The following is a 27,622-nucleotide window of genomic DNA, read 5'->3' as shown; positions in this document are numbered from 1 at the left end:
GTTTATTGCACTGGTGTTAAAGAAATAATTAAAACAACACGCATTATAGTGTGTAAAGGTGCCCTAAGTTATCCAGAATGTATAGTTATTTGGTTTTAGGAGACACAACAGGTTAAATATTATAACTTTAAAACGTATTAAATAATATCACAGTAAAGCACTGCATCCTTATTCGATCTTAAAATCAATTTATTTAAGGTGCTACTTAAATAAAGTTTTAGGATTTCTATATTTGAATATTTTGGCCTCATATAGTAACCGATTAACATTTGTATTATGGAAAGTTTGATTGCCTTCTCCCTCACACTGCTCCCCCCCCCCCCCCTCCTCTGCTGTCCTGTTAGGTAAGAAGCGGGCCTGGGTCCCGGATGAAAAGGAAGCGTACATCGAGATCGAGATCAGAGAGCGCAGCGGTGACAAAGTCATTGTTGACAGCAAAGATGGAAGGGTAAGTAGGTGGCTGTTGTCTTTGTTGTTTCAGAATGTGTCTCATAATCTTTACAATATATTATGGGCAAACCAAATCTACCTATGGGTACAACTAAACACCCTGAACCTAAACCTGTCACTCTGTATAAAAGCAAACACTATAAACTCCCATGATCCCTCGCTCATGTCCACCTGTGTCCGTCCCTTCAGACGCTGACAGTGAAGGAGAGCGACATCCAGCAGATGAATCCACCTAAGTATGACATGATCGAAGACATGGCCATGCTGACGCACCTGAACGAGGCCTCGGTGCTGTTCAACCTGCGCAGGCGTTACTCTGCCTGGATGATCTATGTGAGTTTCCCATTATGGACCGACGGTACTCCCCCCATCACATGTTCCCATGTTCCCTGAAGAGGCGTCATTATCCAGATGAAGTTACACAGTTCAAGTCTGAGCAGTGTCAAGCTGTCAGCAGCAGGCCGGTAGTATGATAATGTTGTGTCTCCTCCTCAGACGTACTCCGGCCTCTTCTGTGTGACGGTGAATCCGTACAAATGGCTGCCCGTCTACTCCGCCCCTGTGGTCGCTGCCTACAAAGGCAAACGCCGCTCTGAGGCGCCGCCGCACATCTACTCCATCGCAGACAATGCATACAACGACATGCTGCGCAGTGAGTGCACTATAAGATATTATAACCACACACAGTGGTGGAAAGTAGGCTCACTCAAGCACTGTACTTAAGTTCAGTCTTGAGGTACTTTAAGTGAACTTGAATGTTTTAATTGCATGCAACCTCGAACTACTCAGCACTCACTTTTTAATGTGTGTGAAAAACAATGCCGTAAAGAAAACCACCCAAGAATTTAAAATACTAGTAAAATAAGCTCTCTTGCAGACAGCCGTTACATTACCATGAATCTTACATGTCACTTCATCTATAACAATCCATCATAACATATAAATATCTTAAATAAAATAAAGGGACCATTTAAATGTTTATCAGTTCGTTTAATTCATACTTTTCTTAGCTAATATTCGGTTTTAAGAGAAACCACTGTAAACCACTTCATAAAACTAAAGAAATAATTCAACCAAACGTTTTTACCTTGTGTTAAAATAAGTAACACATTTACTCCAATGAAATAATACCAACACACTTTATAAAAGCAATTTACAATGACCTTTTTCTTGATATTTCTTTCCTTCTTTTACTTTAGTTGGTCATAATTGTTAATACTTTTTACACCACTGAACACAAACGTTCGTCAGTCAGACGTTAAAAGCCTTGTGTTATTTTCTCTTCCTCAGATCGGGAGAACCAGTCCATGCTCATCACGTAAGTATTTACTGCTTTAAATGAATGTGTTAAATGCAAAACAGATAGCTCGTATCTGTATAAGCAGCAATATTCAATGTAGATATTCCACAAACAACCACTGTCATATTTTTTGCCCAAGGTTTTTGACTTTTACTGAAATATATTCCTTGTTTTTTTACTTTTCCTTGCTGTTTTTTTAACGTACTCTGTAGTTATTTTGCTACACAGTTTTCTGACCAGTGTTCACCTGTTGTGTGTATATACGCTGTGTTATTTTTCCACACTCCTATAGCGGAGAATCCGGTGCTGGCAAAACTGTCAACACGAAACGTGTCATTCAGTATTTTGCCATTGTGGCAGCTATTGGGGACACAACTGCAAAGAAAGGAGTAAGGCTGATGTGGCAACTTTTTTTTTTTGTTCCCAGCTTTTTTTTTGCTGTATTTTCTTCATTTTTATTAATTTTTTTGGTCCCAGGAATCCCCTTTAAACCGTTCCTTACCCTCATGGTGAATGTGAGATTACATCCATGTCTTTACCCTCATTGTTGTGAAGCCCTTTCCAGCCTTTACTCTTTCTTATTGATTTTTTAACTATTTTTCCTTTTTCCCTTTCCATGTCATTTCCTCTTTTTTTGGCTCGAATTTTTCCATTTTCTTTCCCTTTGCTTTGAGGTTTGGTTTTGACTTTCCTGTGTTCATTTTTCCTTTTTCCTTTTTTCTCCCCTGCGTTCACCACACCATCATATAAAACAAGGTGGTCATTGTCTTTTTTACCACGGCTTTAACAATCCCTATCTAATTTTCCAGTTGGTCATGATCTCCCCCTTTCCTTGTGAAAGCATTATTCAATCATGCTTTATGAGACGTGACACTCACTGGCTTCTTACCTTCCCTTTTACAGCAAGGTCCTGCTACGAAAACAGGGGTAAGTTTAAAATAAAAAAACAGAACGCAGCTACCTGATCTTTAAAAGCAATACAAAATGAATTATACCATAAAAGTGCATGTGACCGATCATTTTACTTACTTTACCTTTCATTTTTGTGGTCTCAGGGGACTCTTGAGGATCAAATCATTGAGGCAAACCCCGCCATGGAGGCATTTGGAAATGCTAAAACGCTAAGGAATGACAACTCATCCCGCTTTGTGAGTACCTGGAAAATCCCCTGCATATTGTATTCAGTATAAAGTCAATATCAGTTCAAATTTTGCTACTTATTTGTAAATTTCTGGCTCATTTATATATTTTTTTCTAACAGGGCAAGTTCATCAGGATCCACTTTGGACCGACTGGCAAACTGGCTTCCTCTGATATTGATATATGTGAGTTAATGTTCAAGGAATGATTTTGTGCTGTATTTCTCTTCTCGTCCCACGTCTGAAATGAACTCGCCTATCTGCTGTTTAGATCTTCTGGAAAAATCCAGAGTGATATTCCAGCAGCCCGGAGAGAGGAGCTACCACATCTACTACCAGATCATGTCTCAGAAGAAACCAGAACTGTTAGGTGAGTTATCCGGGCTGCGTTTGGATGATTCGTCACGTACCTCTGCTGAAGACCGAGCGTGACCCTGTAAACGTTTGGTTTCAGACATGCTGCTGGTGTCCTCCAACCCGTACGATTACCACTTCTGCTCCCAGGGCGTGATCTCTGTGGAGAACATGACGACGGAGAGGAGCTGATGGCCACCGATGTAAGAGCCGCCATTTTGCAGTGGTGGAAGACATAGGTTTTACTTGACAAAAAGTGCTAATACCCTGATAAAAAGAAAGAACTACATAAAAAATCTTGTAAAGTAGAATTATAATTAAGAAAATGCTCTTATATGCCAAATGTGGTGTTTCGTTGTCACATTATTATATATTTTAATATTGGACACTTGTTATAGATGCAGTTATATGCAAGTAAAATAACTACATTTATATTAGTATAATTGTAATTAAAATAATATACCTTTTGGTATAAAATGATTCATTTGAAGTCTTTAGTTGTTACTTCATTTCTTATTGTAATATTAGAACTATTATTGATGCAGTAGTGTGTATGATGCATGTGATGTTGTTGCTGGCTGCAAAATAATATGTTTTATACTTGTTCATACTTTCAAACTACTGTATAACAATGCATTGTATTTCACAAACTCATTATATGTTTTTAAATCTTCAGATGCAGAGTAACTTTATCATATAACTTTATGTAGCAGAGCAAAATGTTCAATGTTTCTGAAATGTAGTGAAAAAGAAGATAAAAACAACAAGCTACTTCAAAATGGTCCTTAAATACCATTCTTGATTAAATGTATTTAGTTACTCTTCACTACGTTTTTTTTTCACATGGAGAGAAATCCAGCTGCAGAGCACATTAACATGTTTTAAAGTTGTAGCATTACTTACCTCTGTTTCCTCGCAGCACGCCATGGACATCCTGGGCTTCCAGTCCGATGAGAAGTACGGCTGCTATAAAATAGTGGGAGCCATCATGCACTTTGGAAACATGAAGTTCAAGCAGAAGCAGCGCGAGGAGCAGGCGGAGGCCGACGGCAGTGAAAGTAAGAGAGAGCAACAAAGACAAAGATATATTAGATTTAAAAGCAAGGTATTGATTTGTTTTGTTGTCCTGTTTGATTACCAGGTGCGGACAAGGCCTCGTACCTGATGGGCGTCAGCTCAGCCGACCTCATCAAGGGCCTCCTGCACCCGAGGGTGAAGGTGGGGAACGAGTACGTGGTGAAGGGGCAGAATGTCGAACAGGTGAGGAGAGGCAACATCCACGGTCTGTTTCATCGTGGTTGTAAATATCTGTAAGACAGTTATGAGGGACAACATAATAAATATATTGAATCAGATCAATCATGTTCCTAGTCTGTGAAATGTTTCAGGGTAGAACAAATTCAGCGTGTCACTTATTCTGCCTGATGGACGGCTTCCTAATCCACAGTCGATCGATACACTCGCCACTCCACACACACTAGACTCTGGTATCCAAGCAACAGAGGCTGTTCATCTGAATGACAGCTGTACGTGTGTGTGTGTGTGTGTGTGTGTGTGTGTGTGTGTGTGTGTAGGTTAACTTCTCCGTCGGCGCTCTGGCCAAAGCCACGTATGACCGCATGTTCAAGTGGCTGGTGGGGCGGATCAACCGCACACTGTACACCTCGCTGCCTCGCCAGTACTTCATCGGGGTGCTGGACATTGCAGGGTTCGAGATCTTTGAAGTAAGTTGATCCGTACTGCAATTATATATCAGATTTTTATACATTTTCTATTTCTATGGCCAGATTTTAGGTTTAATATCAACAGGTGATATTTGGTTTCTTATTGTGATCTATTATTTTCTGCAGAATGATGTTTTCATGTTTCTCCCCCTCTCTTCGCAGCTCAACAGCTTCGAGCAGCTATGCATCAACTTCACAAATGAAAAACTGCAACAGTATTTCAACCACCACATGTTCATCCTGGAGCAGGAGGAGTACAAGAGGGAGGGCATCGAGTGGACCTTCATCGACTTCGGGCTCGACCTTCAAGCTTGCATCGATCTCATCGAAAAGGTGAACAAAGCGTTTTATCCTCAATAGGAAATCATAAATGAGTTTCAAAGAGACATATATGTGACGCTCCGCTCTTCCTCCAGCCGCTGGGCATCATGTCAATCCTCGAAGAGGAGTGCATGTTCCCAAAGGCCACAGACGGCAGCTTCAAAGCCAAGATGTATGATAATCACATCGGCAAGTCGCCTAACTTCCAAAAGCCACGGCCGGACAAGAAGCGCAAGTACGAGGCGCATTTTGAGCTGGTGCACTACGCCGGCGTGGTAAGTGTGTTATCACTTAAGCCCTTTCAACCTTAATCCTTTCTATCAGAATTAAATAATACGGATGTCACTGTTTCTTCAACAGGTACCGTATAACATCGCTGGCTGGCTGGAGAAAAACAAAGACCCTCTGAATGAGACGGTGGTGGCTTGTTTCCGGAAGTCGTCCAACAAGCTGCTGGCTTCTCTGTACGAGAATTACGTGAACTCAGACTCAGGTACGGTAAACAGAACTCTGATAGAAGGCTGTAGCATAAAGAAGGAAACCAACCAAAACTAATCAGTCTGTTTACCACCTCGCAGTGTCTGAACCCAAAGCTGGCAGCAAGGAAAAGAGGAAGAAGGCGGCCTCTTTCCAGACCGTGTCTCAGCTTCACAAGGTGAGACTGACTCCACTGGTTACTGCGGACAGAGGTTATTCTGAATATCTGTCCATGTTTTCTGTGGTGCGAGAAATTGGACTGCTGGGACGGAGGCAGTTAAGACTTGCAGTGATGTTTAGGGCAATGATCACATGAACATCACTTTAAGTCTGTGCTGGCTCCTCTCCTCTTTACATCAAGGAACTTTCATGTAAGGAAAACAAAGTCCTGCAGAAGAATAAGATTCACATATTCTGTTTTAATTGTCAAATAGTCAAGGCGTTATTAGTCATTGCTGTGCCTCTCCTTTCCTACAGGAAAACCTTAACAAGCTGATGACCGCCCTGCGCAGCACCCAGCCTCACTTTGTGCGCTGCATCATCCCCAATGAGACCAAGACTCCAGGTAACACTACATCATCAGCGCTGCATATCCACAGACAAAGAGCTAAAGAAGGGGATTGGTCTAATGTTTTTCTTACCTGTTTTTGCAGGGATCATGGACGCCTTCTTGGTTCTGCACCAGCTGCGCTGCAATGGCGTGCTGGAAGGCATCAGGATCTGCAGGAAAGGCTTTCCCAACCGCATCCTCTATGCTGAATTCAAACAGCGGTACAGATAGGATCACTTCTGCATATTCTAACATTGACTAAAGGTCCCATTGATAGTCTGTCCTGAAATAGTCTTTTTCTATTCATCAAATCAGCTACCGCATCCTGAACCCTCATTGCATCCCCGATGATAAGTTCATGGACAGCAGGATGGCTGCAGAGAAGCTGCTGGCCTCCCTGGACATCGACCACAACCAGTACAGATTTGGACACACAAAGGTAAGAAGCAGCATTAAAGAGGAATTAAAAATCGATGGTGTACAAAAAATGTTTAAATTGCTTATTTGGTTCTTTTTTGGTGAGGTGTTTTTTAGTTTACTCAAAAGATACTCATGTCAAATCCTTAATCATTGTTTCCTTTTATCCCCTGCTGTCTTTTCTAACTGTAGGTGTTCTTTAAGGCCGGCCTGCTGGGTCAACTCGAGGAAATGAGGGACGAGCGCCTGGCTAAAATCCTTACGCTGCTGCAGGCGGCCGCTCGGGGCAGGATGATGAGGAAGGAGCTGAATAAGTTCTCCGAAATGAAGTAAGAAGAGACTTTCGTTGACAAAATCTAAACATTTTTTATGACCCTGACTGAGTGTTCACAGGCAGAGGAAAGCTTGATAACTCACAGGAAGGTTAAGATGTTAACCCCCCCACAACAGTTGCTGTTTTGAACAGGTTCGATAGAAACACAATCAGCTTGTGTTACTCTATACCTCAGTGTTCACTCCCTCACTGCAGTATGTGTGGCATGCAAGGGCAGTGTTATCGGCGTGTGTGAGGAGTGTGCTTGCCCTTGTATGGTGACCAGGCATGTGTGTGGCCCTTCAGTAAATAGGGGCCCTTTCGTTCGCCTACAAACACACACACACTCCTGCAGGTCTCCGGCCATTCTCTCCATCCCGTCTCTCTCTGAGTTAAACAATGCTGATGGTGTCCTCAGAGCCAGGTGGCGACATGTGTCAAGTGGCAGCTGCTTCGAGGCCCTCCCTAAAAATACAACCCCCGGCCCCCTCCCTGGATGCCCCATGGCCCCTGGCCCCTTTTGTCCACGGCGCCTGCACTTCTAAGTGAGTGCATTGGTGGGATATGTGGCGGGTGACAGAGGATTAAAGCCGGTGGATGGACAGAGGGCTTTAGTTTCTAAATAAACACAGACGCTCACCTTTTGAGAGGCACCCCGGTATGGAGTCATGTCAAAAATGCAATCATCAACCCCTCCCCAACACACACACTCACCTCCCACACTGGAGTGTGTGCACGCTCGCTCAAACTCACCCTCTAAACACTGACAGGGAGTCCTTGACCGGGTCCATTTTTAGGGCGGCGAGACACCATTCTACTGAGACTAAATCAAGACAAAATCTGGTAACCCCGTTTGGGCACGGTAATGAAACATCAAAGGTGTATGATTTCATTTTCCCATCCCTCCGTGTATGATTAGATACAAGAGAGTGGATAGCAGCAGGATTCGTGCCAACATAAGTAACTAAATAAATAAACCGGGAGCTCCAGCATAAATCTTTCTGACCTTCTCTTAACTCGATCTGAACTTGACTTCCAGTCGATAGTGAACTCAAGCGCCATCTCATCAATGCCACCAGTCATGTTAGAAATGTATTTGCATTTATATTTAGTTATTTTAATTGTATTAGAATTTTAAAAGTGGATATTGATACCATATTCATGTTTAGTTTGGTTTAATTAAGTTTACTTTTGTATAATAAGTGTCAGAAGCAACAAACTTTTTATCCAAACTTTTAGCCAACTAGCTTTCCTTTTCCTCTTTAAGCAAACCATTTTCTCCATTATTGGCACAGTTAGTCTGTTTCATAATTGTAAGTGTTTAGTAGAGTATATTTGAATTGACAAGGTTAGCTACGGTAGCTAGCTAGCTTACAGCAGCAATAATATCGGCAGGACATTATTAAAATAAGAAAATAAAACTAACATTTTAGGGAATTTTCCTGACAGTGATCGTTGGCCAACTTCTTTATTTCCTGACCCCAACGCTCCGGTCTCTGCTTTATGCATCACTTTTTAGCCTTGATTTTTATTTGCAGCATTTTGATAACTTTTGTTCATAGTGATTCAGTAAACCCGGCGCAAGTTGTTGAATGTTTTCTAAATGCTACGTGAGTGTTAGCATCATTCTTGAAATTGCAGCGCGTTCCTCCGAATGGAAATGTTTTGGCCTTTGTCGGCCACCGTATTTATCCAATAGTTAGCTAAATATTTAGACGTAGGTTAGCCACAGTTTTGATTGTGGACCAAGTTAGAGAAATATATAGGTCCCATGCCAACAATATTTAATGCATAGTTTTCATCCAGTAAAACTGGAATACATCTGATGGGAATGGTTGTTCTCTGTGCCATTTTATATTTATTTTAAAACCTGACATGAAAAAAACGAGGTAGAAAGATCTCCCCTCTTTAATCCCTCCTGTTTTCTCTTTATAGGGAGGCTCTAATGATCATCCAGTGGAACATTCGGGCCTTTAACGCTGTCAAGCACTGGCCCTGGATGAAGCTCTTCTTCAAAATCAAGCCCCTGCTGAAGAGTGCCGCCACCGAGAAGGAGCTGGCCGCTCTGAAGGAAGAGATGACCAAGCTGAAGGAGGCTCTGGACAAATCTGAGGTCAAGCGCAAAGAGCTGGAGGAGAAGCAGGTCAGCCTGGTCCAGGAGAAGAACGATCTCTCCCTACAGCTGCAGGCAGTAAGTGATACTCACACATTCAGCTTTTTTAAAAGACAGGTAGCAGCGTGGGAATATACTCAACAAATGCTCTCGTTTCTGTAGGAGCAGGACAATCTTGCAGATGCCGAGGACCGCTGTGAGCTGCTCATCAAAACTAAGATCCAGCTGGAGGCCAAACTGAAGGAGATCACGGAGAGACTGGAGGATGAGGAGGAGATGAGCTCTAACGTGCTTGCCAAGAAGCGCAAGCTCGAGGATGAGTGCGCCGAGCTGAAGAGAGACATCGACGACCTGGAGATCACTCTGGCTAAAGTGGAAAAGGAAAAACATGCCACCGAAAACAAGGTAAGGATAGAGGAAATGGAGGCCACGGAACGATATAGATTTGCTTTTGATTTAATATGATATATATCTAATATGCTCATTCTTCTGGCTCACAGGTGAAAAACCTGATTGAGGAAATGGCAGTGCTGGACGAAACCATCCTGAAGTTGACCAAAGAGAAGAAGGCTCTTCAGGAGGCTCACCAGCAGACTCTGGATGACCTGCAGGCGGAGGAAGACAAAGTCAACACTCTGACCAAAGCCAAGGCAAAGCTGGAGCAACAAGTAGATGACGTGAGTGTTTTTATTGGTAAAAAAAAGAAAAGATGGTATTATTGTAGGCATGACATTTAACATGTTTCAACTTTTCTTCTGTAAATCAGCTGGAGGGATCACTGGAGCAAGAGAAGAAGCTGCGTATGGACCTGGAACGGGTCAAACGTAAGCTGGAGGGAGATCTGAAACTCTCCCTGGAGTCGGTTATGGACTTGGAGAACGACAAGCAGCAACTCGAAGAGAAGCTGAAAAAGTGAGTGTTATCATATATAGTTACAGAAATATCATCCTGCTATTGAAAGATGTTCAAAGATTAACAAAGATTGCCAAATGTTTTCTGACAGAAAAGACTTTGAAATGAATTCGATGAGCGTAAGGGTTGAAGATGAGCAAGTCTTGGTCAATCAGCTCGAGAAGAAGATAAAGGAGCTACAGGTAGAAACTAGTCTGTTATCTTCAGTCAATGAGCAGTCAAGAAAATAATTTTGGCAAAATAACTGAGAATTGCTTTTCCTCCAGGCTCATACAGAGGAGCTGGAGGAGGAACTGGAGGCCGACCGGGCTTGCAGGGCCAAAGTGGAGAAGCAGCGTGCCGATGTGGCTCGTGAGCTGGAGGAGCTGAGCGAGCGCCTGGAAGAGGCCGGAGGGGCGACCGCTGCCCAGATCGAATTCAACAAGAAGAGGGAGGCTGATTTCCTGAAGCTACGTCGAGACCTGGAGGAAGCCATGCTGCACCACGATGCCACGACTGCCTCTTTGCGGAAGAAGCACGCAGACAGCGTCGCGGAGCTGAGCGAGCAGATCGACAGCCTGCAGCGAGTCAAGCAGAAACTTGAGAAGGAGAGGGCCGAGGCCAAGATGGAGGTCGATGATCTGGCCTCTACTGTGGAGCAGCTGTCCAAGGGCAAGGTAGAGGAGAGACACTCTGAAGGTAGGATGCAACCAAACGAGACCAACCCCTCAAAAATCTATAAATCCATCTTTTGTCTGCAGGCCATTTCAGAGAAGATGTGCCGCCTGTATGAAGACCAAATGAACGAGGCTAAAGCCAAGGCTGAAGAGCTCCAGAGGCAGCTCAACGAGACCACTACCCAGAAGGCCCGTGCTCAGGCTGAGAGTGGTAAGGAGCATTCATGTTATCATACATCGTACACACAGATTTGAAAGACCAGTTACTAAAACAGGTACCTTTTTTCTTCACGTTGTAGCCGAGGTGGGCAGGAAGCTTGAAGAGCGGGAGTCCATGGTCTCCCAACTCCAGCGAGCCAAAACCTCCTACAGCCAGAATGTGGAGGAGCTCAAGAAACAGCTGGAGGAGGAGAATAAGGTCAGCTCCTTAAAACTGCATCAGTCAGTGGTGGTTAGATCCAAAATGGGTAACTACCTCTGCAGTTATTCACCGTTACTCCACTTTCACTAACTTCTGTCTTGACGATCGATCCCTAAAGGCGAAGAACGCCCTGGCCCATGCACTGCAGTCATCTCGACACGACTGTGATCTCCTGAGAGAGCAGTACGAAGAGGAGCAGGAGAACAAGGCCGAGTTGCAGAGAGGTCTGTCCAAGGCCAACGCCGAGGTGGCTCAGTGGAGGACTAAGTACGAAACTGACGCCATCCAGAGGACCGAGGAGCTGGAGGAAGCCAAGTGAGTGAGATATGTTTTCATTCGACAGAATTCCATGGATATGCAGTGATGAATGAATGAGTGTTAAATGTGGTTACCTTTCAATAGGAAGAAGCTGGTGACGCGTCTGCAGGAAGCTGAGGAGACGGTGGAGGCTTCCAATGCCAAGTGCTCCTCCCTGGAGAAGACTAAACATCGGCTCCAGACAGAGATAGAGGACCTGGTCATTGATCTGGAGCGCTCCAATGCTGCAGCTGCTGCCCTGGACAAGAAGCAGCGCAACTTTGACAAGGTATGGCAACTATTAGAGAGGATTGATTTTGGAATCGTCCAATATCATCATCATAATGTCCGATTTGCAGGTTTTGGTGAATCTAGAACTTGTTTATGGTATTATGTAGAACCAAACCAAGATGTGTGTCTTTTTTTCCTAAAGGTGCTGGCTGAGTGGAAACAGAAGTATGAAGAGTGCCAGTCAGAGCTGGAGGGATCTCAAAAAGAGTCTCGCAGCCTGAGCACAGAGCTCTTCAAACTTAAGAACTCCTATGAAGAGTCTCTGGATCATCTGGAGACCATGAAGAGGGAGAACAAGAACCTCCAAGGTACCTGTCGTCACATCAGAAACACCCAGTTAGAAGGTTCATTGAAACAGATACTTGCCTTGACTTTATACAAAATATAACAAAACTATTCTCTCTCTACTTCCCCCAGAGGAGATCTCTGACCTGTCTGATCAAATCAGTCAGGGAGTGAAGACCATCCACGAGCTGGAGAAAATAAAGAAGGGTCTGGATTTGGAGAAAAGCGAGATTCAGGCTGCCCTGGAGGAAGCTGAAGTAAGCAGTTTGCTGAGTTCTCTCACTTCCTTCCTTGTCTTTTTTAGCAAGGAAGGCCCACAACATACTGTATGTTCAAGCACTAATTGTCTGTTTTCCGTCTCAGAGCACTCTGGAGCATGAAGAAAGCAAAACTCTCCGAATCCAGCTGGAGCTTAACCAGATCAAGTCCGAGGTTGACAGAAAGCTGGCAGAGAAGGATGAGGAAATTGACAGCCTTCGGTAAATTGTGTTGATTACTCCTTTCATCCTTCTGTGTAGCTACTCGTCCCATTGGCCACCCCATACCAACAATGGTTTCTCCATTATCTCTTTCAACTTTTAGCCGTAACCACCAGAGAATGCTGGAGTCCATGCAGGCTAACTTGGATGCCGAGGCCAAGTCTCGCAACGAGGCTGTGCGCCTGAGGAAGAAGATGGAGGGCGACCTCAACGAGATGGAGGTGCAGCTGAGCCATGCTAACAGGCAGGCGGCAGAGTCCCAGAAACTCCTGAGAAACCTGCAGGTTCAGTTCAAAGTGAGTCCATCTGGCAGCCTTTCAATAAACCTAACCTGTGGTTAAACATTCATGAATGCCACAAATTCAACCCATCTGACCGTACACTTGTGTCTCCAGGAAATTCAGATGGAGCTCGATGACACCACTCACCAGAACGAGGAGCTGAAGGAGCAGGTGGCAATGACGGAGCGCCGCAACAACCTGCTGGCTGCGGAGGTGGAGGAGCTCAGGGCTCAGCTGGAGCAGAACGACCGAGCCCGCAAACTAGCTGAGCATGAGCTGCTGGAGGCCACGGAGAGAGTCAACCTGTTGCACTCTCAGGTAGGAATAAGCATCTAAAATCACCCTGCAGGGCCTTTACGAAAAAGGATTGCTTCCATAAATAAATAATGCATGAAGATGTTGAAGGTTTTGATTTTGCAAGCCAGCCAGTATTTGTGGTTCTTTTTTCTAGCCTATATGTTATTCTCTAGTTCTGCAGCTCTGACTGCTTGATCCCAAGTAGTGGTTACCAAATGATAAAAAAAACTAAATCAGGAACAAGATAAACTGACATTTTAATCCTAAAATCATTCTTTAAATGTACTCTCTCTTGCTGCAGAACACTGGACTGATCAACCACAAGAAGAAGCTGGAGAACGATCTGTCCATGCTCTCGAATGAGGTGGACGATGCCGTGCAGGAGTGCCGCAATGCAGAGGAGAAGGCTAAAAAGGCCATCACTGATGTAAGAAATGGAATAAACATTTACACTAGAGATACCTGAAATGTAATGTAGCTCTAAAGAAGCTTTGCTAGTAATCTGGTTGACTTCAGCCTGTGTTTGTGACAATCCGTTGTATGATCTCTACTGAAACATGTCTGTCTGCCCCTGATCCCTGATGATGTAGGCAGCCATGATGGCAGAGGAGCTGAAGAAGGAGCAGGACACCAGCGCCCATCTGGAGAGGATGAAGAAAAACATGGAGCAGACCATAAAGGATCTGCAGATGCGTCTGGACGAAGCCGAGCAGATCGCCCTCAAGGGCGGCAAGAAGCAGGTCCAGAAGCTGGAGGCCAGGGTGAGAGATGAGACACATTAAAGGATTGTGTAGTCCCTATCCCACCTGATAATATATGTGATGGGTAGTTTGGTTTGTAATGTGTAATAAGTGGATTTTCTGGTCGTTCTGGTAGGTCAAAGAACTGGAGAATGAAATGGAGTTAGAGCAGAAGAAGAGCCAGGAGTATCAGAAGGGAGTACGCAAGTACGAGAGGAGAATCAAAGAGCTCTCCTACCAGGTAAACCAGCGCTCTGTCTGCACATAACACATGCTGAGGTGGAAAACAGGCATGTTTTTAAGAGGTTAAATGTTGTGTGCGCAGGCTGAGGAAGACAAGAAGAACCTGATCCGCATGCAGGACCTCATCGACAAGCTGCAGGTCAAAGTGAAGAGTTACAAGAGACAGACTGAAGAAGCGGTGAGTCCACTGTCAGAAGTTTAACAATTCTGTATGCCCACCGATAAATGATTAAATAACAAACAAGCTTTCTATGTACCTCCTCTCTGCAGGAGGAGCAGGCAAACACCAACCTCTCCAAGTACAGGAAGCTGCAGCATGAGCTGGATGACGCAGCGGAGCGGGCTGATACGGCCGAATCGCAGGTCAACAAGCTCCGTGTCCGCACCCGTGACCAAGGAAGCAAGGTCCATACACTAAATACATTTCATATTACAGCATGCTTCAGAATTAAATGACCTTTTAGAAGAATTTATTAAAATTAGCCAGCAGGCTTCAGTACAAGAACATATCTGAGAGGAGACGATGTAATCCTCTGTCGAAGATGACCTCACATAGCCCTATCATGTGATCCGAGTGTGGTCATGAGTAACTCTGTGACACTGTGTATGTGGTTGCTAATAAACACCCGTGTCTTGTGTATTACAGCACGCTGAGTGATGCGAGGGCGGGCGCTGCAGCCAGACATATCACAGCCAGCCAGCTGCAACAGCTGTGCTCCACTGTGATCCCAAATAAAGACTTCAAAAGTCGACTTCAAATATGGCTGCTCGTTTTTGTTTGAGTGTGAATATGTGATAAAGATAGAAATCCCACAAGGAAGGTCTAAAGAAGAATTTATTATATTATTAATTTGACAAACAGCTGTTAAATAAGAAAAAAATGAAGTTAAATACCAGCATTAGAGGGGGAACATGTGGGTGAAAGTGGGTTACAGAAGAAGCTATAGTCTGTTTGTCTGATGGCCAAACAGGGTTAGAAGGAGGTTAAGACTGGAGGGTGCAGAGGTGAAATTTAAACACAAACATGAGGAGATTGTTATGCATAATTCAACACATGAAGAGAAACATAGGTTATCTAAAAGGATTTAGATTCACACCATGAATATTATCCACTGCCTGCATCTCTTGGTCAACAAACACTGTAGATAGATCAGTGAGACAATCATTTGATCAATGAAGCACCACATGGTCCACGTTTAGGCCCGGGTGCAAAATGTGTCCTCCTCATGCCAAATGTCACACAAATCTCCTTTAAATAAAGACAAAGCATCAGGGATCTAAAAAGAAAACCAAATAGTGTTGACATAAACACTGTGCAGCATGTTTTTGGCCAAAGGGGAAAACATTTCACCATTTTCTAAAACAAACTAAAAAGGATGAAATCTAAGGCCTACGAGGAGCAGATCACACCACATACAGCATTAAGTGTTGAGAACCAAATCTCTTGTGCATCATACAGAGGGATCAGTCTCTCTGAAAAAGTCAGATCACAAAGCTACAGAAGTCAGGATTGTTTAAATAGAGCGCTCACAACATTCATGTTTTCATACCGATCGCCTCTTTGACTTCCATGGTGATCGACAGGAGGAGATTGGGCTCAATGATAACACACGGTCAGCTCTAACGATGTACCACCACGGCAGCATGAGCCGGCGTCAAATCACATCATGTTATCAAGAAACCAGCAGGCGTATCTCGGGCATCCAGCAAAAAGAAACTTGAGAATTTTTGTAAGAGAGAGAGAAGCACTTCAAAGAATGTGCACACCCATCAAGAGATTTAAGACATGCTGAATGAAAGCTAGAAAACAAAAAACAAAACAGGAAACATTTCTGGTTAATCAGCTTTAAAGCAAATAAAAGGCTTTCAAAGTGTAAAAGGACGTTTGTGTTTGCATCCCAAGGCGGCATAGCACTAGCAACTCATGGCATTATCTGTAGAAATGCCCTTATACATTCACATGAACAGTTAATATGACTCATGACATGCTCAGAGGAAAACTGTACACCTGTCATCAGAAGTGGTTTTTGATCTGTACGGATAAAATATGAGGTAGCTCATCCATTTGTACTTTATCGGTTGAATTTGAGACACCAAGTCTTTCTTTTTCCCATAAAAACAGCTGCACATGCGGGGCCGTGAACACATCATCGACACCGCCGTGCTCACTGCTTCTTCTTTATCTAGATTTAAGAGTGGTGCCATGCAAGAAAAAAAGAGCCATCACATAGAAAGATTGTCATTCTCAGCTTGTAGTCAAAGGTTAGCAGAGACCAGAGAAACAAAGGCTAATTCACATAAACTCTGAGTGGACCGGAACCATGAAAGTGGTATTTTAACACTAGCGCCTGCATAGTTTATTCTCTTCCCAAAGCATCTCTCACAACATGGATACAAAGTCTGTTACAAAATGAAAAGGGTTGTTTTTAATCAACAAAAAAAAGGTGGTAAAATATAATAAACAATAAAAACAATTCCATCTGTGCAAGGTTTTATTCTACAGTTTAACCAGAAAGCTAAAAAGCCATTGTTTTTTTATTTATAAACAAGACAAAGTAAATCAACAAAAAATAAGAAAGGAGTCCCGTGTGTGTGTGCGTGTGCATGTGTGTGTGTGTGACATGTCAGCCGGCCTAATGTGCGGAGTAGAGCCAGAGAGCACCGATCAAACAATACCACCAGATTTAAAACGGACCAACAGACGGGTTGAATGAAGATGCTGTTCATTGAGAAGACCCCTGCACAAAAAAAAAAAAATGTCTGCTTCCCCCTGCAGGTGGGGCATTGGAGTGGCAGCAGAGGGTGTAAGTAGTGGGAGAGAGAGAGTCCTGCACATGTGGGTCACGGTTTAAGCTGTGGTCACTTCCAAAGCCAGTCCACGTGAAAAGGAACTTTTTTCCCGAACATATATTTTGTTGAATCATACATATTTTTTTCATAGAATTTTGTATAGGTTATATAAAAGGCTCTATTGGACCTAAAGCAAACACCCAATGCAGGTGTCGTTTCCAAGGTCCTTTAATTGTCTGTTAAACCATGTGTGGGGGGTGGGGGTGTCCTCCTTCCTTTGAAGAAGAGGTGGGTAACTTAGTGAGAAGATGACAGCCGGAGCGGTTTACGTCTCCGTCGATACAGACGGACAAACAGGCGAGTCTTTTCACCCGGGACGCAGTCACACAGCGCCCGGACGGCTCGGCTCAGAGGAGTCAGCACCAGCTTCAGGTGTCCATGCTCCCTGTGACCGTCTGCACCCCCCCCACCCCCGTGCACTGAGTGCACACACCAGAGGTCAATCCTCCAGCAAGTCTTTGTCCAGATCCATGTAGGGCTCGTCAATGTAGCTCGCTATGGCACACAGAGAAGTCCTGTCGGAGCCCAGCAGCACCGACACCGTCTCCTTCCAGTAGCTGAAGGGGATGCAGGAGCTCTGAGAGGAGGGAGGGCACAGGGGAGTTAGAAAAATACTTTTTTAAGTTCATACAAAATTAAGACAAAACCTTAAGTACAAAGGACTGCAGATGAAAATGAGCTATTAGCTCAAATCTGGCATAAATCATCTCTTCTGTTTTCTGAGATTAATGTATGCAAGGTCCTTGTTCAAATAAATACATACAAATACATTTCAAATATAAAAATGTCTCCATTGAAACCCTCAGCAAAAAACCCAATTCCAGCATATAAATCATGCATTTGAACATATCTGGAATAAGAGCTGAGGCCTGGAGTTGAGTTAAGCTTTTTCCACCGGATAAAGGGTTACATAAAACAGTAAATTAGGTTTTATCAAAGGGATCAAAACCTTGTGTTCACCGGTGAGATGATTTATTTTGTTTAAAGAAATTAAGAAACATTATTTGTGTGAAGCAGCAATGATTGATGATTGTGTGTTCAGCTACTAGGGGGGCAACCGAATAAACACAAACACAACGTTGTCGTCACTATATATATATATAGTTGTTGCAGCCTAAGTATAATCAGCGGTTATGCAAATGTCCTAAGCTTGTCACTAACTTGCTGCCTGGATAGTAAACATTGGAAACATCTGCTGTTAGAGCTAGACACAACGCTGCTGAGTAGCTATTATTTGTTTTGGTCTCCCCTGTACTTTAACACACAGCTTTATGACAGGTTCAGTTTAATCTTTTTCTTTATACCTCTTCCATTTGAACCAATAGAAAAGGTCTTGATCAGTTGTTTTCCAGCTCACATGTCCCTGTGAAGAGGAACCTTTAATCATGTTTTTCCTGAAAGTATGTTTTAAATGTGACAAAAAAAGTGACTGATCATAAACAGTCGTCACCGAGAAGGCTATGACTCGCTGTCTGTGTATCAGCTGTGTTCTGAGAGAGGGTCAGGTACTCACGTTCTCCAGACAGGTGCTGTCCTTGTCCTTGTTGAGGTAGTGGCGCTGCCAGAAGCGCAGAAGGTTGTGGAAGTTGTTGAGCAGACAGCCCGGGTACTTCTCAGCGTACTCCTTCTCCCGCAGGGCGTTGAGGTAGAAGGGCAGTTTAGCCTTTCTTCTGGCCAACATCAGGACCACCAAACTGGTGTTTAAACAGCTCACATTCTCCTGCAGCAAACATGGGATAGAGGGGTGTGGAAAGAAAACAAGATTTCAGTTTGAGTCTGATAATTCCTGTTTGAAGGGGTCCTATTTTGCTTTGGGATATCCCTTTCCTGTAGGGTGTTATAGGTTTTTGTGCATGTAAATGGTCTGCTAGCGCTCCAACACCATGTGCGTGAGAGGCTAAGGGGCAGGTCATCTACAAGCCAGTAACAATAGAGCAGGGACAGGGAATATGAGAAACAGAAAACACTTTTTGAGCATTAAAGCCTGTCACAGTAGAGGCACAACATACAGATATGAACCTGAAAATTAGCAGAATATGTCCCCTTTAATAAACAAAGTGAAAATGAAACCAGACCTGTGTGAGCGTCTGTACGTTGATGATGTTGACGAGTCGGAAGAGGAAGGCCAGCCTGTTCTCAACCCTGGCCATGTAGGACAGCAGACAGCATTCAGAGAGCACCTCCACCACTGGGAAACCAAAACACTGAAATCAACACTGGAAAATAATAAGAAATGACCGAAAACACTATTGTAAACCGACCTATATTAAGCACACGTTATCAGAACTAGCTAGGACTGGATAATTGCAACCACTCCTTCATGGGCATTTGAAATGTTCCTTTTCCAATCACACAAGTTCTTTTAACATATGAAAAAATTGAAATGTAGCATATCTTAGTTTTCAATGTCATGGATGGAAAATGCCGTGATTCCACGGGTTTATTGCCTTGCAAAAACATATGCTTACTCATCCCCGTACGGAGCCTTCTTCAGAGCGTTGTTTTTATGCATTATTTATATAGTCTAGATTTGAAAGGGCTTAGCCAAATGCGAATAAGGACAGGAATTTCATTATTCAAACATCAATGATCAATCAATCTAAACCTTTTTTTTTTTTTTACTAAGCATCTCAAAATGTCGACACGTTTTATTTTTCAACCGTTTGTTTACCTTTGACATCTTCCGTCTGGCTCTCGAAGCGGTCCAGTGAGAGGACGATGCAGCGCACCAGCATGTTGGAATCCACCAGAGAGCTGTTGATCTGCGTCAGGAAGGTCTGAAACTACAGAGGAGAAGTCAGACGACCTGTTCATCCACAACTCACGCAGAGAAATAGTTGTAACATTAAATTTGTAGGTGTTTAAGGTCTGAAGTCATACTTTTTCTTGTGTATTGACATATTTATTGAATCTTTTGAAGGCATCAATGTTGAACTTCATGAGCTCCCCAAGCAGATCAAAGTAGCTCTGCAGGACGTCTCGAGATGTACAGCCGCTGTCTATGATGCAAAACAGGATGTGCTGTCGAGGGACGGAAACAGAAAGTGAGCATCTGTTCATTAAAAGGTCAAAACCAGAGAGGGATCTGTGCAATGTGGACTGTGTTCATGGGATGTGGGTGTACCTCTAGTAGACCTCTCTTCAGGAGGAACATTTGGTCTGCATAGGAGGTGGCTCCTCTGAGAAAACTTTCCACTGCCCTTGCCTGCCAGAATCTGCAAACGCAACAGAAATCTTCATCAAAAAAAAGCAGAACTAGACACACATGTTGAGAAATCCTTTTAAAAATAGCACGATGCCTGAGGCTGACTCTTTATCTGGTGGATCTGAGTGTGTGTCCTGACCTGAATGAGGAGTCTGGAGGCTCCCTCTTCATGACGGTGAGGAGGCGTGTGAGGAGCCCCTTCTTTCCGTCACACACCAGGCTTCTGTCTGTGTTCACCAGCGCCTCCACCTCGGGGATGTTCGCCTTCATAGATATGGCACTCAGTTCATTCAGCTCCTGGCTGTTCAGCAGGAGGTACTTGTTCCTGGAAGACACGTCACACAATTTAAACATAAAGCTGTACAAGTTTTATTTAGAATGTTGACAGATTATGGATCCACATATGAAGGCTGTTTATCCAGTTTAGAGCTGGTGTTTTGCACTGACGCACATAAAGATTGGTTCACTAATGAGATTTGTATAATGCCGTTTGTAGAATTAGATTCAAGTGGTGGCTGTGTGACCCGTGAGATGAAGACATTTCCAAGAACTCCACTGATAGCTGACTAAACATTTTCATAATTACTAACATGCAAGTTCTTCTTTGTGTTCATATTTGTTGGCGTCAAGTCTGTCATGACATGCTCAGAGGAAAACTGTACAAAAAAAAGCCCACTTTTTGCACACAAAGACACGGGTGTTTAAACAAGGCCGTATGGAAGTAAACAGCACTAAAAACAACACTTCGATCTATTCAGTAAAGTTTACAAGAAGATCTGTACACATTTTTAAATGTAATATAAGGATGAATCCCTTTATTAAACTGAGGATTTAGGTCCGGATATTTTAGTTCATAGTGACGACATCTTGAGAGAAACCAATAGAAATTTGAAGCGTTGTTCGGAAACGATCTTATGGCTTTAGAAAAAATTCTGGGTACAACCCTTGCCCTCCAAACTTAACTTGAAAAAGACAAATTAGATTAAAGATAATTCCATTAAGGGTTACTCACTCGTGGTGATCACTGAAACTCTGAAGTAGCCTCAAAAACTGGATCTTAAAGGATATCTCCTGCACAATGAAAACAGAAGAGGTTAAATGTTTACGTCACATTTTTAGATTGAATTACACACATCCAGTTTCAAAGTCTTTTAGAGTTCATACTGGACTACAGTCGCAGTTCTCGTTCTGGCCGTGGACCACGTGGTTGGAGGCCGTGTATTTCCTCCAGATGAGCTTGTCAAACAAGTTGTTGAGTCCCGGGATGAGACGGAACTCAGCCAGCATCTTGTGGACCTGACACACACAACACAGGGAAATACAGTTAAACTCTGCCTTCATTTAACACTCCTGCTTTAATGTGAAGCAGGGACGGGATGCGTGCCGTTACCTGGTTCCTCTGTCGGCCCATAAGGAGGACACACAGCACATAGAGCACCTCCACTTTATACATGATCTCATGGACGATCTTCATGGACTGAGGCAGTCGATGTCTCAGCGGACTGGTGGCCAGGGTACTCTCATCGGATGACTCTGGAGGGGAGGACAAAATAAATATACATCAATCAAAGTTCTTAGTATTTTAAGCAATGTGAAGAACTGTCGCCTGCATCGGGTAATCCGTCGCTACTTGCTCACTGAGTGGGACCCAGGTTTCCTATCCAGGCTATCCTGGATACAAAATAAAGGATCAAGCTCCCCACTGATATCAGGAGAGAAGGAAGTCTATGCATCTTCTGTCTCAGACTGAAACCCCGCTTATTTTGAAAGCACCTTGGCCAACAATACATTTAAACTCTCACTTCTGTATGTAGCACATAGCATGGTTTGGCTCTTTGAAAGCTTTTGTACATATATTTAGCTTTTCTGAGTTTGTCTCTTACACTTAAGGTACGTTTCTTTGTATGAAAGCACCAGCCGTCTCTCGCCTCACCTGTACTGCTTTGTTCAGCCTCCTCTGTCGCCATCTGCATGAGGGCGTCCAGCACCAGCGCGTTGTCCAGCCACGTGTACCAGTCCTCCAGCTCCTGCAGGAAGTTGGCTCCCGTGGCCTCAGACACTTTTCTTGTGGCTAGCTTACACAGACGCTCAATGAAGCCGGGGATGTTCAGCAGGGTAACTACAGGAGAAATAATATGGATATTTGATCAGAATTAGAAAATTCAAATAAAATAAAAAGATACATTTAATAATAAAAATGCTTCAAATAACAATCTGCAATAACATCAAATAGAATAATGATGAAGATAACTATAAAGGAAAAATGTCAAGGATACAATTAATCACATTTGAAAAATCTATGGATTAATAATCCCTCCTAATAATTTAAGAAATGTAATACACAATGTGCAATAAAAGGTACATTAAGATACAGTATAATAAAAACATGTACATAAACAGTCCAATTGATCCAATTGTACTACAATATATGCATGTTCATTGCAATATATGCAGTGGTGTTTTGGTTTCGGCAAGATATAAATGCTGAATTGAACAGATTAAAGGGCTGCTGATGGAGTAATCCGTCCTGGGTCTATTGACTCAGACATACTTCCTGTGGTGCGTCTTGATGAATGAGACTATTATTGATCCACTCTTTTACAACAGAAACAAAACACACATCAGCCTGGACTCAGAAATCTAAAGGAAACCTACCCTGGTTGACCTCGGCCCGCGAGGGGCTGGCGTTGCGTTTCTGCTGGGCGTTTTTGGCCAGAAGGGTGTGCTTGTCGTCGTTTCCCACATCAGGTTCTGAGATGGTGACGGACAGGATGCGGCAGAAGTTGGCGAGCTGCTGTTGGTCGAAGCTTTGGACCAGACCGGACAGGTTGGGGATCCCCTCTAAATGGATCATCTCCTGGAAAACGCACATTCAAAAAACTGTTACCAAACTGAAAGCAGACGGAAATAAGACATTTTACAAGTTGTGGGACAGAACCTGACGGACCTAGATCAGATATTGGATAAAAGTTAAGATTTTTACAGGGTTGAAATATTCATACCTAACATTCAATCGTCAAGAGTATCCGGCATATGTTTCTCAATTCATTACTGTAGTAATTATTCAGTGGGCTAAACTTTTACAAACCCTCCTTCCTGCCAATGTCCATTAAACTTCTCCACGCTCAAATGTAGTTTAAATGTTGGCCATGAGGGCTGTGCCATACTGCAAGCTGTCTGTATGTATATAAAGCCAGGTGTTATTGTATACATGTATCTCATTGTGTGTATGTAGTGTGTATTATAGTTGTATCTTTGTGGAACAGCAGGACAGAGACAGAACACATTGACTTGCAGGGACAATATAGTATCGCCTGGTATCGTATTTAAAATTCCTTTGGATATGCTGAATTTCTCTGAGGTTGCCACATTAAGAAGTATAATTCTATAAAGTATTAGACTTGATTTTGCAGAGGTTATATCACAGATATCCCGGTTTCAAAAAGATCGAGGGGATACCTTTTTGTCAAAACGCTCCCTGCGGTCTTACCATCAATTACCAATAAGAGAAGCAGAAATATGAAGGGAGAAAAACAAAGCAACCCCACTTGTGTAAACGATGAAGCTCAGAGCTCTAGATTATTAAAAATGTATAAGCGTCTACTAACTCTCCACAAAAGCTTGATGGAGTAGCACTTTTAAAACATTCAGTAGATCTAGTAGCGCACATAATGTACAAAGAAGGCAGAAACACAGACTACAGAGATCAATGGTTTTAAAGTAAGCTGAACAAACCAAAAACTTCTAATATACAGACCTAAACAAAGCCAGTGAAACTGTGTATTTTTTTAAATATTCAAGAAGATCAAGAGAAGTTTAAGCTGAAAACAGCAGGACTCTAATTTTAGAGCTTAGGTGTGATGTTTGGGTGTTTGCAGCTCTGAAAGGCACAACCGTTCAGGCATGAGAGGCGCTTGTGCACGGACAGCAGAGAGTTGCATAGACATAACGAGACATGTATCAAAGATTTAAAAACACTTGAACAAACAGAGGTTCATAAAGCTCAACATCTGTAGCTGGTTTTTCAAATGAGTCATGGCATAAATCACCAAGTAACCTTTTCATTTCCGAGGTGCCTTAAACAAATACAAGTTGAACTCTGACCTTTTTGACTCCGAGAATATCTTCAATTAGAGTAGCGGTCTGTAGGAAGATCTTCTTGTTTGTCATCAGGGTGAAGAGAAACAAAACAAAGTCATCCCTCGCTGCCAGGCTCTTCGTGACCCCCTCCGTCTGGGAATTGATAAAAATACATTTCATTTAATCATGCACATTCCTGCCTGTAATGATGTTTTAGAAATACAAACGCAGTGCAAAAGGTCCTACTTCTGGTTACACACACATGCCACATTGAAGCCAGGTTCTATGCACCTCTGACATTTCTCTGGCATGTACCGAATGTAACAGGATACTTACACATATACAACAGTTGTAGAGAACACTAAGGCAGTCCTTGACCAAGTCATCATTCACTGTGGGAACAGAAACACAGACGTTGTAGTGTAATTGAGTACAAATGATGAACTTTAAATCCATTATATTCAGTTAAAAAACATGTTAACATCCCGATTTAAGCAGATATATTCACACACATGTGAAGTCACCACTTACTATTGGGCTTTTTCTTCTGCATAGTTAATGTGGGTCTCATCAAGATCTCCACAAGCAGCTTCAGGGGAATAGAGAAATAGGTGTTCAATTCTGTGAGCAAATACAAGTGAGTGTTGTGCTACACATGACGACTGATTCTCCAGAAACAAGCTTTCAATAATTACAGAGCGTCGGGAACCAGGAAAGTCAAACTTACATCGACTCCACCAAAGAGGTCAAAGGTGTACGTGTTGGGGAAGGTGGATTCCTGAGCGGTCTTCCTGTCCTCCGTAACGAAAGACATCGCCTCCATGGAGAGCTGGGATGATAAAACCTGACCAAAAACACATGGCTACATGTAAAGCAAAGTCCCAAAGTAAAAAACAATCAGCAATAAATGGCAACAATGAGTAATTCCACGACTAGCGCTGTGAGGCTACCTTAAGAAAGCTGTGGGCCTGGGAGAGGTCACTGTTGGGATGGCTGCTCTCGTGGAGCCTCTGCAGCAGAGCGGGGATGCCATGCCACTTGGCTCGTTTATCTCTCTCCTGGAGCAGGCCTCCTGGGAGCTAAGGCACATAAACAGAGGTAACCTTAAAACCTTAAACAAGTGCAATAAACACAGTGGAAAATGTATGGGTATTTGCAGTTGGATTCAGAGAGGTTTTTAAAAAGATCTAGGATGTACAAGTGAATGCAAGTCTGGAATCCTGAGAACATTTTATATTGTTGGCCTGGAAAGCCTGTTCCGTCCAAAAGGAAGAAGAACATACATTAAGATATCTAATAAACACATCCAATAGTCAGCTGTTGGTGTGAGTTGGTCTAATTGCTGTGTCCTGCACAATTTTCTCTAGTTGGTCCTTTTGGTGGCTTTATGGTCGATTCCACGTGTCGAATTGGCAGCGGAGCTCTTTATTCACACTGATATTCAGTTGAGAAAATCAGTGTGCAAGAAAATAAACAGACATGAAGTAAACCAAAACAAAGAACTAAAATCATGAGGCAAATAAAGGTTTCTTATCACTTATAATTGCTCATTATCTCATCGGGTCACTTTCCCAATGACGTAGCAGCCTGGAATTAAGCTAGGCGGTGAAGGTGAGTGGTGTGTAGGTGGCCAACAAACACTGCTAGAGTAAAATCATATTATGCATTATGAGGCCTAACAAATTCAGGACGAAAACTCAAGATATCTCTACCCCTGGAAAACATGTTTGCAGGTCCAGGTAATAGGAACGTTGTGAGTCTTCAACAATCAGGGGGATTTTCAGATTATTGGGGTTTTTGGATTATATCAAAAACGTCACCTCACAACGGAGACACACTACATCGAAAACTCCGTAAATCAGTAATGAAAGTAAAAGCCACAACACTAACTGGAAAGTTACAAATGTTTTATGAGCTTTGCAAAACAAGGGTGTAAGGAAGTTCAAATAAAGACACAGTGCCTGAAAGTGTCAAAACGTCACATCAGCTGAGACATTTTATGGCTAAGCGCTTTCAACACCAGTGAAAGTGCTATATAACTGTGTACTTCTACTCCACTCCACCTCAGAGTGAAATGCTGTACTTTTAGTTCACTACATTTTTAAATACCTTTAGTTACTTTGCATAGAAAGATAAATGATAAACAATATGATCAACAATTATATAAGACTCTATTCACACCTGGATTAAATCCACATGCTACCCTGCAGATATTAAGTAATTAAAATGAGTTCAACCTTTACCAGCTTCGATAAACACATTAATGCATCACCCACTATAATGACAACATATAATATATATTATTCTGCATAATGAGTACTTTTAATGTTGGTACTTTATGTATATTTAAATGCCAATACTTTTGTACTTTTACTTGAGTAACATTTTGATTGCAGGAGTTTTACTTGCAACAGAGTATTCCTACACTCAGGTACTACTACTTTTACTCAAGTACCAAGATCTGAGTACTTCTCCCACCTCTGTCAATGCCAACCAACACAACACATATGTGCTCCAAAGTTACAAATATCGTGTAAATGTTGCTTGCATGGAAATAAAAATAAACCAGCTAAGTGTAACTAGTGCAGACAGCTGCCTCTCCATGTAAGGGAACGGTAGTTATTGTGGTTTGCGTCGTTACGTCATCACCTGAGCTGTTCAGCTGGTTTAGCTTGCTAACGTTAGCTGACGTTGGCTAGCATTATCAAACGTTACAGCGGATTTTTACATGATTTTAACGCTTCTGAAATCACTCAATGGGCTATTGGGTATCACTGATTCCCTTAGTATATCATAAAAACCACAATAGCATGTCAACACACCAGATCAAAACGTTATGTAGCGTGATTACTGGCATATAATGCTAAGCTAACGCAGTGCTAACAACAAAAGACCCACTTGAAGCGGAGCTTGCTTCACACACTTTGCTCGAATGCACACGTTACTTGCCTCGTCAGCGAGCAAATATCACAATCCAACACTGAACAATGTTAAAGCTTAGTGCTTGCATTTTCAAAACACCCCAGTAATGTTGTAGCTAGCTGTAAAGCTAAGGCTGACATGAGCGACTACAGATCCATCATGTCTCCCAGACAGCGGCTTCCATGTTCAGGCTGCATTCCAGCCGCGAGCCCCTGGTCTCAGTGGACCAGCTTTCATGTGACTTTACCGTCGAAAACATGCCGCGTTTTCTTACCTGCGTCCCTCGGCTGAACCCCTGGCCGGTGATTTTACTAGCCGTGAACTTAGTGACGATATTGCCGGTGCAATGTCTTCGTTTTCCTCCAGTACAGGGGGACTCGGACCCCATAAGCGTCGCCATTATTTCTTCTTCCTGAACTGAGCTGCTCGGCAGGAAGTGGAAGGCTTTGATGAGTTATTGGAGATAATGAAGCGGCATCTGCTGGCGGAGAAGCACACTGTGCGA

General features: G+C 43.0%; 2 protein-coding genes across 2 annotated transcripts in view; one reads left to right on the top strand and one right to left on the bottom strand.

Annotated features, from left to right (window-relative positions):
- myh7ba (myosin, heavy chain 7B, cardiac muscle, beta a) overlaps positions 1-15,075 on the top strand; it is a 15,731-nt gene extending 656 nt beyond the window's left edge. Inside the window, 43 exon segments of the mRNA XM_063910274.1 lie at positions 345-448; positions 640-783; positions 946-1,102; positions 1,741-1,768; positions 2,043-2,139; positions 2,654-2,677; positions 2,806-2,898; positions 3,012-3,075; positions 3,161-3,259; positions 3,344-3,412; positions 3,415-3,446; positions 4,163-4,301; positions 4,385-4,503; positions 4,818-4,967; positions 5,130-5,300; positions 5,384-5,563; positions 5,649-5,781; positions 5,867-5,943; positions 6,243-6,330; positions 6,419-6,536; positions 6,631-6,754; positions 6,925-7,061; positions 8,981-9,236; positions 9,321-9,563; positions 9,659-9,835; positions 9,925-10,070; positions 10,162-10,252; positions 10,337-10,726; positions 10,811-10,937; positions 11,026-11,144; positions 11,266-11,462; positions 11,550-11,733; positions 11,878-12,043; positions 12,153-12,277; positions 12,384-12,499; positions 12,603-12,795; positions 12,895-13,098; positions 13,379-13,504; positions 13,668-13,838; positions 13,954-14,058; positions 14,143-14,238; positions 14,331-14,465; positions 14,707-15,075. Coding sequence (XP_063766344.1) covers positions 345-448; positions 640-783; positions 946-1,102; positions 1,741-1,768; positions 2,043-2,139; positions 2,654-2,677; positions 2,806-2,898; positions 3,012-3,075; positions 3,161-3,259; positions 3,344-3,412; positions 3,415-3,446; positions 4,163-4,301; positions 4,385-4,503; positions 4,818-4,967; positions 5,130-5,300; positions 5,384-5,563; positions 5,649-5,781; positions 5,867-5,943; positions 6,243-6,330; positions 6,419-6,536; positions 6,631-6,754; positions 6,925-7,061; positions 8,981-9,236; positions 9,321-9,563; positions 9,659-9,835; positions 9,925-10,070; positions 10,162-10,252; positions 10,337-10,726; positions 10,811-10,937; positions 11,026-11,144; positions 11,266-11,462; positions 11,550-11,733; positions 11,878-12,043; positions 12,153-12,277; positions 12,384-12,499; positions 12,603-12,795; positions 12,895-13,098; positions 13,379-13,504; positions 13,668-13,838; positions 13,954-14,058; positions 14,143-14,238; positions 14,331-14,465; positions 14,707-14,718 — 5,726 coding nt within the window. The 3' untranslated portion in view covers positions 14,719-15,075.
- Positions 14,878-27,622, bottom strand: trpc4apa (transient receptor potential cation channel, subfamily C, member 4 associated protein a). The gene is made up of 18 exons (XM_063910272.1): positions 27,392-27,622; positions 25,146-25,274; positions 24,923-25,039; positions 24,727-24,784; positions 24,532-24,587; positions 24,220-24,348; positions 22,771-22,972; positions 22,049-22,234; positions 21,506-21,648; positions 21,280-21,411; positions 21,128-21,186; positions 20,255-20,440; positions 20,035-20,125; positions 19,791-19,931; positions 19,582-19,693; positions 18,986-19,098; positions 18,424-18,630; positions 14,878-17,487 (listed from the first exon to the last, which is right to left on the bottom strand). The coding sequence occupies exons 1-18, from the start codon at positions 27,515-27,517 to the stop codon at positions 17,350-17,352; spliced, it is 2,325 nt and encodes a 774-aa protein (XP_063766342.1). The 5' UTR covers positions 27,518-27,622; the 3' UTR covers positions 14,878-17,349.

Source organism: Eleginops maclovinus, chromosome 20, assembly GCF_036324505.1.
Source record: "Eleginops maclovinus isolate JMC-PN-2008 ecotype Puerto Natales chromosome 20, JC_Emac_rtc_rv5, whole genome shotgun sequence".
NCBI classification, from domain to species: domain Eukaryota; kingdom Metazoa; phylum Chordata; class Actinopteri; order Perciformes; family Eleginopidae; genus Eleginops; species Eleginops maclovinus.
Note: the sequence above shows the minus strand (reverse complement) of the source record. Positions and strands in the feature narration are given on the sequence as shown.

Bases quoted from the DNA above. Each gene is read 5' to 3' on its own strand.
- trpc4apa (XM_063910272.1), bottom strand. From the start codon at position 27,517: ATGGCGACGCTTATGGGGTCCGAGTCCCCCTGTACTGGAGGAAAACGA. The intron at 19,932-20,034 runs GTACACCCACAT...GTCCCTCGACAG, and splicing joins TGAAGAGAGGTCTACTAGAG to CACATCCTGTTTTGCATCAT. The intron at 17,488-18,423 runs GTGAGTACCTGA...CCCTCCTCTCAG, and splicing joins ACAGCACCTGTCTGGAGAAC to AGCTCCTGCATCCCCTTCAG.